This window comes from Dromaius novaehollandiae, chromosome 15 (genome assembly GCF_036370855.1).
Source record: "Dromaius novaehollandiae isolate bDroNov1 chromosome 15, bDroNov1.hap1, whole genome shotgun sequence".
Lineage (NCBI taxonomy): Eukaryota > Metazoa > Chordata > Aves > Casuariiformes > Dromaiidae > Dromaius > Dromaius novaehollandiae.
The window spans coordinates 12091303-12102759 of NC_088112.1; the positions used below are offsets into that span (position 1 = coordinate 12091303).

At 44.7% G+C, this 11457-nt stretch overlaps 1 protein-coding gene across 1 annotated transcript; it reads left to right on the forward strand.

Annotated features, from left to right (window-relative positions):
- Positions 1-299: 299 nt before the first annotated feature.
- SAP30L (SAP30 like) lies at positions 300-11457 on the forward strand. The gene is made up of 4 exons (XM_064520903.1): positions 300-829; positions 2598-2720; positions 4359-4457; positions 6399-11457. Exons 1-4 carry the CDS (start codon positions 644-646, stop codon positions 6525-6527), a joined length of 537 nt encoding a protein of 178 aa, XP_064376973.1. The 5' UTR covers positions 300-643; the 3' UTR covers positions 6528-11457.

The following is an 11457-nucleotide window of genomic DNA, read 5'->3' on the forward strand; positions in this document are numbered from 1 at the left end:
GGAGGGGATGGGGGCGCGGGCAGCGGGCTACCCCCGCGCCGGCGCCCGCCGCCCCGTCAACGGCCGGTAGCGGTCGGGGGCGGGGGGGAGGCGGTGCCCTGGCAACGGCGCGCGCCGCCCGCCCTCCCTCCCCCCCCGGCTCGCGCGCCCGTCTCGCGGCGACCTTCCGGCTGCCGTGCGAGCGCGGAGGCGGGCCGCAGCCGCTCGGCGGGGCCGGACGGGCGGCGCCCTGCTCCAATAGGCGCGCGGAGCGGCGGCGGGGAGCCCCACCCCGCGGGCCGCGCTGCCCAACCGGCGCGCCGCTTGCGAGCCGGGGGGCGGGACTTCCGCTGCCGGGGAGGCGGTTTTGTGTGTGTGTGTGCGTGTGTGAGTGTGTGCGGTGCGTGCGGGGTCCCGGCTCCCCGCGGGCGGCGGCGCTTCGGGGCGCCCGGCCCGGCCCGCGCCGAGGGGCGCGGCGGCGGCGCGGCTCCTTCCGCGAGGGCTGAGGGGGGTCCCCCCTCGAGGGGGCCCCTGAGGCGGCGGGGGGGGCCCCCGCGGGGGCGGCGGGGTCCCCCCGCGGGCGCGGGGAGCCCCGGCGACGAGGGGCGGCTGTCCGCCCCGGCTCTCGGCTCCCCGGGCGGGGCGCGGGGCGGGCGGGTGGGCGATGAATGGTTTCAGCACCGAGGAGGACAGCCGGGATGGGCCTCCCGCCGCCCCCTTCTACGGCCAGAGCTGCTGCCTCATCGACGACGGGGACCGCTGCGTGCGCCCTGCCGGCAACGCGTCCTTCAGCAAGCGCATCCAGAAGAGCATCTCGCAGAAGAAGCTGAAGCTGGACATCGACAAAAGCGTGAGTCCGCGCCCCGCCGCGCCCCGGCCGCGCCGCAGTGCAGCTCCCGCGGGCGCGGGGCCGCCGCCGCCGCCGAAAGTTGCCCGCGCGGCGCCTCGGGCCCTGCCGCCCCCCCTGCCCTGCCCGGGGGCTGCCGGCGCCTCCCGCGGCGCGGCTGCAGGGCACGGAGGACGCGGCGCCGCGCTGCCGGCCGGGCGCCGCTGCGTGTCCGCGTTGCTACGGCCGGGGCCGAGGGAGGACGCGGCGCTTCCCGGCAGCGCTGCCTCCGGCGCGGGCCCTCGTGAGGCGGCTCCGAAACCGCGTGTGCGGACGCCGCTTCCCGGCCCGGGGAGCAGGTTGTGAGCGGGCCGGGCGGAGGAGCGGGCTCTCCCCCGCGCTTCCGAGGCGCTAGCGCTCGTATTCGCTTTCGTCTGAAAAATGCTGGCGCTGCCGGGTGAAACGAATTACGCGGGTTACAGCCCTCCCGGTGAGGTGTAACGGGCTTGCTTAATCCGGAAGACTTCGTGTTCTGATGAAGCAGGTTAATTAAAAACTGCCGCAGCTGACTCAGCCTGTGAGGGGTGCTGCCTCCTGGAGAGAGCGGCGCGTTTGCTCGGTGGCTGGCACTAGGCAGCCCTGTTCGCCGCTGACCGCTCAGTGACATCGAGTGACGGCATTCAGCCCGGGATAGAAACAGGCTCCTTGCTGAGTGGAGAATAGGTAGAGCAGAGCAGCCTGCCAGGTTTACAGAAGGGATTCCTTAAAAGCAACTCTGTTTACATAAGTCTGCTCTGTATGCTTTTCCTACCTGGTCTTTTAAAACAACTGAAAACAAAAAGGTGAAGTTTTGAGTTGAGTTGTTTCACAGTTTCTCCAGTTGGTTAGGTTCCTTTTATGCAGCCAAAACACAAAATATCATGTGAATAGAGAGACTAAATTTGAAATATAAGCTTATTTCTAAAAAAGTGAGGTTATTCTCCCAGTCTGAGTCCTCAGCAGACTTTTTAGTGGTACACTCATTCTTTTCATTTTAGAAAAAATCTTTTGTTACCAGGTAAAAGACTTTAGAAATAAAAAGGAGAAATCAGGCTAATGAAATGAAAATGAAGGAAAAGTATGAAGCTGGCTATGGAAAATGATTTCAAATGTGGGATGCATTTGTTGTCTGAAGACTTACTGGTGCCTTACCGGTGTCAGTTAATTTTGATCATTTGCGGTCCACTTTATATATAATACTAATCCATGTGAGATAATATCTGTTAAAAATGGATTTCCATAATAGGATGAACTACAGGAAAAAAAGACACTTTTTTTTTCTTTTAGTTTGCTTGTTTTAACTGAGATTTTATTCTGACTTGACTTTGAAACAACTTGCATTAATAATCTCATGTACCATTCAAACAAAGTTCATAAGCATGGAACAGAAAAATATTTTTCTTAACCACCTGGTAGTAACTCCTGAAGCAAATACACTTCCTGCAGACAATACTTTCCCCCCCACCCCTTGACATGTGATCACAACCATAAAGAAAAGAAATTATCAGCAGAGATTCAGGTTCTGTTGGAGTTCTTGAGTCCTTCACTTCTCCTGTCTTCAGTGCTTGTAATGTAAGTTATCTTTAATTCAAGAGTATGATATCAGGCCCAGGGTTTAAGATTAGAATTTTCTTCATGACAGTTGGGAGGTAGGAAGTGTGCCTTCTGTAATACTGGTGTCTAAGTGGCTGCTGTTGGATGCTCATTTTACAGTACCTATTTTGATTGCTTTTTTACCACTCTTGATTCTTAGGTGAGGCATCTGTATATTTGCGATTTCCACAAGAATTTCATTCAAAGTGTCCGAAACAAAAGAAAGAGGAAGACAAGTGATGATGGAGGTGACTCTCCTGAGCATGAAACGGATGTTCCAGAGGTTAGTGGGGGTCTGAAGTGGATGTAGGATGCTTTACCGATTTCAAGCATGTCGTAGTTTCACTTGGAAATTTTCGTTTATCTGAAAATATACAAATTTTAAGTTGCAGCTTTACGGAAACTACTATGGATTTAAACTCTCTTTTTTTTTTTTTTTTCCCCCAGGAAGACTTTATCTGATGTATAATATTCTAATTTTCATCATCATCCCTGGATGAGTTCTTTGCCCATATAAAGCTTTCTATAAAGATAGGTGTGATAATGTAACTGCATAGCTTCATGTATGCAGAGCTTCCAAACAGTGAGGTGTTAAAATAGGGTTTAGTACTAATCCTCTTCTAAAGGTAAAAATGAAATATTTTTAGCAATGACTGGCACCCCAGTATTGTTGTTTGTTACCTAGCATACATCATCTTGCAAAGCCACCACAGTCCAGTTGGTCAGTCGCTGTATGCTTGGGTAGATGATTTCCAGAGACACTAAGCTTCCCCATACCTTTGCATACAGTTTTGTGGTTCTATTTAAAACTACCTTCATATCATGGACCGTATTCCTAATGTCTCTTTATTCTGAGGAAATAAGTCTATTTTTTTCTGTGCTACAGAACACTAGACTAATCTCTTCTGTGCCATTGTTTGCAGTAGTTGCTTTGGTGATGTTTCTGGTGCTGCTGACTTTGCAAAAAGTTGTGCAGAGGTGATGTTCGCGGAGGAGCTGGGCTCCAGCTGCATCGGTAGAGCCCTCTGCTGGAGGTGCCATGGAGATTGACACAAGGCATTTTTGTTCTGAAAAAGCTGGAATTATTTTGCTGGCAAAGCTATGTCTGTACTGGAAGTTCAGAAAACAATAAAGTTTTGGGGGCTTTTTTGTCTTTTTAGAATACATCACTCTATTCTAGTTTTTTGTGCTCTTGTTCAATGGAATTTTCTGCCAAAACTTTCCGGTGCAGGCTTTACCTTAGTTACCAGAATGACTGGTGAAGACCCAATCGGCATCTAAAAATGTTAGTGCTGTAGAGCATGCAGGCTGTTTGGTGGTTGAAAACCGAGGAGGCGCATCACATAACTCAACAGGGAGCTCTGCAATCTATCAGTCGTAATGCCCTTTTTTCTTGGTTTTCAACAGAGTTTCCTTTTGTCTTTGAAGCATGGCATTTCCCACGTGATCTTCATCTTCCTTCCTGTAACCTACCCTGCTTTTAAATTGTGCACTTCCCATTGAAATATTTGAATCTCTCTTCTTCTTCCTCCTTGTACTCTGTTTTATGTTACAAGCCATTTGTTCAGTGCCTGCTAAATTGATGTCTCATATGTGAGCTTTTTAAACCTTGTGGGAGCAAAAGGTTCCCCTTTATTCAGAGGTTGCAGAGGTGTAATTGAGAGCAGAAATTGGCCAGCAATTCTGTTGACAGCAAGTGAACCACAACAAAATTTTGTATTTCCCTGAGGCTATTTTGGTCCTTTAGCATTAACAAGTACAACATATACTTGATTTGTCACTACGGCAAGCAGATATGGTTCTGAATGTGGGCAAGGAGCGGTTCTCTTGAGGAAGAAAGAGTTATATTTAGATAACTCTGCATTCCTGCTTAATAGAAGCTAAAGGTGGTGCTCACCCCCCTTCTCTGCATCGCTTCCAGGTTGACTTGTTCCAGCTCCAAGTGAATACGCTGCGACGTTACAAGAGACATTATAAATTGCAGACTAGGCCTGGACTCAACAAGGCTCAACTAGCAGAAGTAAGTGATGATAGAAGTTGTATTATCTTTGTTATTAAAAAAGCTGTTCTTTTTCCTCCTCTGCTCAAATGCCCTTTTCTTGGATGCTAGTACCTTTAGTGACTCTGTGGCGCTCTCACTAGTTTGTGCTCTGCAGCAGGTTTTGGGGGATGGCGCCAACAGAAAGCAGCATGCTTTCTTTCACCTCAGGCAATCACGGAAGTCTTAGAAGCTGCCTCTTGAAAGCACGTCTTAGTAACTTGCTTTTCTCTGCTTCCTTTCCCTCCTTGTTTATAGTCACGGTCAGTTATAGTCACCTTTAGGGAACAGAAACAGATCATAGTTTCTGGTGGCCTGCGTCTTAGTCTTACCAAAATGCAAACTTACATACTAGTAGTCACTGTCATTGTTTTTTCTTTCCTCACAGCTGCTTGAACTTGTTGGAGTTGCTTATTATTCAAGGCAAAATCACTGACCATGACTTCGGATTCCATATGTCCCTCCCTTGTCCTGGCATCTTATAATTCTCTATTAAGTTGATAAAAGGCTCTTTCCTTGGGGCCTTTACAGGTTCTTTCACACCACGTGGGATACTTGCTAAAAGCATAATTCTGTTATTTGGGCTAGTTGTGCTTGGTGTGCATCTTGAGGTGTGCGTCTGCTCTCTCTCCTGAGTTGATCTGAAGGCATTCTCTGGGAAAAGTCTCCTCTAAGCTTGGAGAAACAGTACCAGTTACTGTATGGCAGTCAGTTTTATTTTGTTTTTTAAGTTGGGCTTTCACAACTGTCTGCCCAAAGATTGGAAAGTTTTGCTTTAAAAAACCTAAAACAAACAGACCAAAAAAAGCCAACAAAACACTTTCTTGCTCTCTTTCAAAGCAGGCTAGGGAATGAACATACAGAATGTGTAGGATAGTGCATGTCCTCAGCAGTAGATCTGATTTGTCCTGTTCTAACTAACCAGTTCATAGTTTCTCAGTTACCTCCTGCCGTGAAGTACCACATACTTAGGCAATTTACCATAAATATGCCCAGGAGAAAAAAATAAAACTACTATGCAAGCAGAAAATAACATTAAGGGGAGCCTAACTTAAAGTTGTCACACACTTCCCAGATTTCCTGTGAAGTCTGAGCAGCTTTGACCCTACGCTGGATCCTCGTCCAGCTCCCATGCTTGAATCACTGCTGCCTGAGGCTCTTAGACACCTGCTGCTAACCCACCGTAAGGAAAACTCAAACTTCCATAAATCTTCTTGGAGTGACTCATTGCTCAGCCTGCATCAAAATCCAGTTCTGGAGCTGTGTTGGGTACCAAAAAAGTGCTTCCTCCATATGAGAAGCAAGTCTCACCAGCTTCAAGATGTTTCTTACATTCATTTTCCAAGAAAAAGCAGCTAATGGTTCATGGCTTATGCTTATGTCAGGGAGGGGTAGACCTAGCCGAGCCCTGTCCCTCCCATTGCAAATACTCTGATGTTCGTTTTGGTGAAAGCTTATGAGTGCATTTTCCTTTAGACAAAGATTTTCATTAGCTTCACTGTTGATTCTAAATCTCTGCCACATCTGGTTCACGCAGAAAAGTGTTCCAATAGCTCTGACATTCTCATTTAAAATACTGAGATACAGGGAAAACTTGCTCTCCAAATAATCTCAGTGTGAGATGCCACTTAGGGGAGGCTATGCTGCTTTGACAGGAGGACATTCTGGCTTCCAAATTCCGCTTGTAGGTTGGCTGCAAATACTGCTGACATAGCAAGACTGTTTTCTTCATATGCACGTTCCAGCTGTAAAGAGAAAGAGAGGTAAATGAGGACTGGCAGTTTGAATTGATGCATGTTTGCCTAAAAGTTTATTACGCTCAGTGGCCATAAAATCAGTTTTGGAAAGTGCAAAGAACCCCCAGTTATGATTATTTCTACTTTTTAATTTCAGAATTTGTCTTTTTAAATGTTGTCCTTCTAGACTGTCAGCCGTCACTTCAGGAATATTCCTGTGAATGAGAAAGAGACACTTGCTTATTTCATCTATATGGTGAAGAACAACAAGAGCAGGCTGGATCAGAAATCAGAAGGTAGCAAGCAACTAGAATGAGGATTAACAGGACTTGGAATAAGAGAGACCTTGAAGGAACAGATGGTATTGTGCATTTTAGGTATATAAAAACTGTTGAAGTATATTGTAAATTTTTTTTTAAATGCAGTAAGTCTGGATGACAGAAAATATAGACATTCTTATCAGGAATATTTGAACACATGTGACCAGCATGTTTCTGAAGACTTCTCTTCCCCTCATTTCAAAGTCATATTGGAATAAAGAAACAAGGATAATGGGGAAACAAAGTAAATCTGTAGGACCATGGAGTTTATCAACTTGGTGTTTTAAACCATTTCTGGAAATCTACATCTCAGTGCAATTTAGACCACAAATGGAGTTTATTCACTGAATTCAGACTGCATCACAAAACCACCATGCAATTTATCTTGGCACAGGACTGGAATAGCAGCAGAGAGCAAATTTGTAATCAAGGTGCATTGGTCAGAAGTTTGTCTGAAGCTTGATCCCTGCCTACACATGATTTGTCTTGCCTTGAGCCAGTGCTTCAAGTCCCAAACTTCTACAAATGCTTCAGCACACCAAATCTACTCCAGTGAATGTTACTTGACCAGTCTGAATTTTTTTTCCCAACATGGAAGCCAAATAACTCATTGAAATTGGGGTTTTTTTTTTAATTTCTTTTATTTAAGAACTTGCTACTTAATTGTCCGTAAGCATTTGAGAACTTCTGTGTTTCCTCAGAATGTGGTATTAAGGCAAATGTAGCTTTATTTGCTGGGTTTGATCATGTTGATAGAAGTGCTTATTTAAATCACTCAGTTGTGTGGTTTCCCTCATACTCAAGGCTCAGCAATGGTAGGTGAAACAGCAGGTTAAGACATCTGCCTTTTAATCTCTGTGTCAGATCAGGTATCAGTCACAAGTGACATGAATTTTATACTGGAGTTAGTCTTTAGCAGATGTCACAAAACTGCCATGTAGACTAGTGTGCTTGGCAGTCTCCATTTAGCATAAAGCGTATTTATGTTAATGGGTGTAGCACCATAATCAGAGTAGTGAACTAACTGGAGCATGTTGCGTTTCATCTGTCTCTGCAAGTGGGCAAAAAGTGCTGAAGCACTCATCTCTTGTGAGCGTTACATGTGCTTTCATAAGAATTCTGTGAAACAGGGTGGTGTGCTGGTGCTCCCTAACTGGGCGCTATAGGAGGAAATCACTCTGATTTTGTTATTTAAAGCCAAGGTGTCCTTATAAATAACACAGTGGTTATTTAGGCAAAAGGAGCTTATAAAAGTGTTCGTTGTGAATGACTTCTCCAGTGACCTCAAATTCTGTTCAAGGGGATCTTGTGATTTTTTTTTTAAAGCACCACTCTGTTTCCTTGCTGTCCTAACCAATGTCTCCATTCTGTTACGAGATGCCAAGACTCCTCTTAGAGTGTATTCTCAACAAGCCTTAAGCAACGAACTGAACAGTGGAAAATATTGGCTAGCATTTTGTCAATGGCAGGTTTTAATATTCCAAAACTGGACGAAGCTTTGTTGAAGAACTAAACATGCAGGTCAAAATCCCAACTCAGTACTGCATCACGTATTTTGTAAGGCATGAAGGGTTCACCCAGTGAAGCTCTTGTTGAAGCTCTCCTAGGATCTCTTTACCAATCAAGTCACGATTTTAAAGCAAGCTGTTTGCATCAGCTTTGAAGTGTTTGCTAATATTCCAAATACATGTGCAACAGACTTAAAAATGTTGAAGTCCTGTGTCATACGCAGAAATATTCTGTTATGGTACATGTCCCATTTGTAAAGTTTTGAGGAGTGGTTGCTTCAGCGTTTCCTCATTCGATTCAGTGTGGATTTTAAGAACATCAGACGGAAGAGGGGTTCAAGGAATGAGGAGAGAATGTCTTAGGTCAGTATTTCATGAATGTTTAAAAGCTTCCTAATTACACTGGTCCTATCCTTATTGAAAGGATGGAGTAATCCCCACATTAGTCAATGTGATCTGGCTTCTCTCATTCAGGACAGGTAGTTATGAGGGTATGTTCTCTGAATGCATGTTCCTTTTGAAAGCTTTCATGTAATCAGGGGATATTACCAAGAGAAAATGAGTTTCTGAGTTGAGAGGGTATTGCCTCTTCATAACTTCTAGACCAAAATTGTGAAAATGCAGTTTGTTTGGGGGGGGGGGTTATTTTTTTGTTGTGGGATTTCTTATTTCTAAGAGTAAATAAATCTGTTGCAGTGTTTTAGCAGCCAGCAGCAAAATGATTCTTTTCACACAAATATGGTGGCAGGTTCCATCTGTTCAGGAGTATTCACTGGTATGGTTTTGTGTGGAGGGGGTATCCAGGAACCGCCGCCCCCCCCCCCCCCCCCCCGAAAAATAGTCAATTCATGTAAAATGTCATTATTGTTGGTTTTACTCTTAAAGCAATTACACTTTTTGAAAAAAATCTTAGTGAATTGTGATGATGAAAAGATGTTTACCAGCCATTAGCAGTTGTTTATAAGGTGGTAAGCTTGGAGGCAAGACACCAAAGAAACAGAAGAATCTTTGGCTGTCAGACCCCATGGCCTTGTAAACCCTTGCAAATGCCTTATTATCTTGTTCTCAACTTAGCTAGAGCAAAAAGCCTTGAGCAAAAGAAAGCTGATGTCTTTTTTGGAAGGGTTAGCCACTTTGTGGCTGCCATGCTGTAAACTGAAGTCACACGTCAATTCAGTAGCAATATCCATGTTCAGGGTGCCTGTGATTCTTGAAAAGCATTTAGTGTCTAATAACCAGAAAACGCAACAATGCAATTGTCATTCTATGTAATACCATTCTGTGTATTTGATCCCGTATGCTGCATGCCAATTAAAAAGACTTTCCAACTTTTTTTCTTAAAAAAAGGAGAAAAAAGAAAAAAAGAAATTCAAAGTAAACGTGTTTGAACCTCACACATGTGAAGCCATGAGGTAGGATATTTTCTCAGCACTTTTAAGATGGGACTCGTTGGAAAGGTGGAAGACCCAAATCGCTTTGGCTGGCATGATGAGACTTTTTTTTTTCTCTTGCATTTTGTTTTTCACAGATGGGCCTTAAATTCTGTCTAGCTTTGAACCATGGAGCACAAGCCTTGGGGGCAGGGAGGATGACCACGTGTCACCTTCCACCTATAATTCTGGAACTCTTATTTCTTACAAGTCTGCATAGGTGACATTCACCGTGGGACAGAGGAATCATCTTTAAAGCCCTCCGGCCATTACGTACCCTATTTCAATTACATAGCCTAATTCAATTCTCATTGAAGAGCTGCATTAACTTCATTGACTTCTGATCAGATTCAAAGCCATTAGTATAAAATACAAATAATGTGGAAATATCTCTTCCAGGCTTAATTTTATCCTGTATGCTGACCCTCTGCTCTCTTTAAGGAAAGAAGAAAATTATTGCTGGTAATTATTGGCTTGAGCTCAACTCAAGGGAGTTTGAAGTGTGTGAAGACTTGAGTTGGTGGCAATTTGATGGCTGAAAAGTGCAAATATATCCAAGGAGGCTCTGTTTGCATGCAGTTTTCATAAATCTCTGCATCTCAAGCAATATTGTATATCAACCTGAAGTAAACAATTGCATTAAAAGATAATGTTTCTTTTGCCAGGCACTTTGGATGTTTGGACTGAGAAAAGCAGAGGAGGCATGTTTGTACTGTTTGCCCCCAATACTCTGGTGTCCCAGTTTTTCTTAGAAACGTGGCTATAAACCATTTGATACCCTGGTGTGCAAGACTTGACCAAAATACATTGTCTGGCATTAAAAGTCTTAAGTGCAAGCCGGTTTTAGAGGCTTTGAAATCAAGAGCCAAAATAATGCACAGTAAGTGTATGTTTCAAGCAAGTCATGATAGCAAAGAGAAGATGAAACAGAACGTGGTCCCTGGAGAGACTGAATGAAACACTTCCACTGTTAGCAGCGTGGGAGAAGATTTGTTCTGTGTTAACTTTTGTAATGGATGTTTAATGAGAGGAGAAGGGGAAAGCTGTGCACTTTATGTCTTTTGGTTGAGCCAAATGTGAATACCAATGGGAGATCTTCAGCAGTAACTGCAGTTGGAGGGGGAAGGAATGGTCTGCTGCAGGACTGCATGTTTAAATTGGTGGATTGTTATACTTTCCTGGAGCACTAGCGTCACTTTGCCTCTACAGTTTAAAAAAAGTGGGTAAGATGAGGTATCCTCCCTTACAAAAGGAGTCCTTGTCCTGCCCAGAGCATTGACTGAAGAGTCCCAAAGGTGAAAGAATGTTGTTGATGCCTCACATCTCTTGACACTGATGCCCTTTAGCCATCTCTAGCTTATCAAGTTAGGGAGTTCTTGTTTTCCACTTTCAAAGTGCAAGTTAACTGTTATGATGTAAGATAACTCCTTGCACTTTTCACAGCTAACTCTGGTCTCGCCTTTTTGACTTGCCTGTTTGGAATGAATTCAATGGTTGAAGGAAGTGTGGGGGGATTGGGGGGCTCCTGCCTTAAATCTGAACTTCCCTTGCAAGCAACTCTGCAGGCCATCCTGTACATCAGCAGGTAGCTGAGCCCCAACGGGGCAAGGTTTGTTTCTGTCCTAGCTACAGCTGTCCACTCTGCAGCGAGAGTGCAGGGGAGGTGAATAGTAGATAACTTGCAGAATGGCTTGGAGTGTTTTAACAGGCTTACTGGGAGAGAAAAGTGTGTTCCCTCTTCTGTTTCTGGCCTCCATGTGTTGTGCTGATCTTATGCCAAATGTTTTGGACACCTTGTATTTTTAACTGTGTAATATAGGTGTGTATTGTTAAAGCAACGTAGTAACTTATAGGAAAACTGTAGAACTCATTTCTCTGAGGTGTAGGAAATGTCCAGCTTCCACTGTGTATGAGACTTTAACTCTGTACTGTCTGACAAAGATGAAAATGCCGAATTTCACTTTAATAAATGATCTATCTAGCAATAA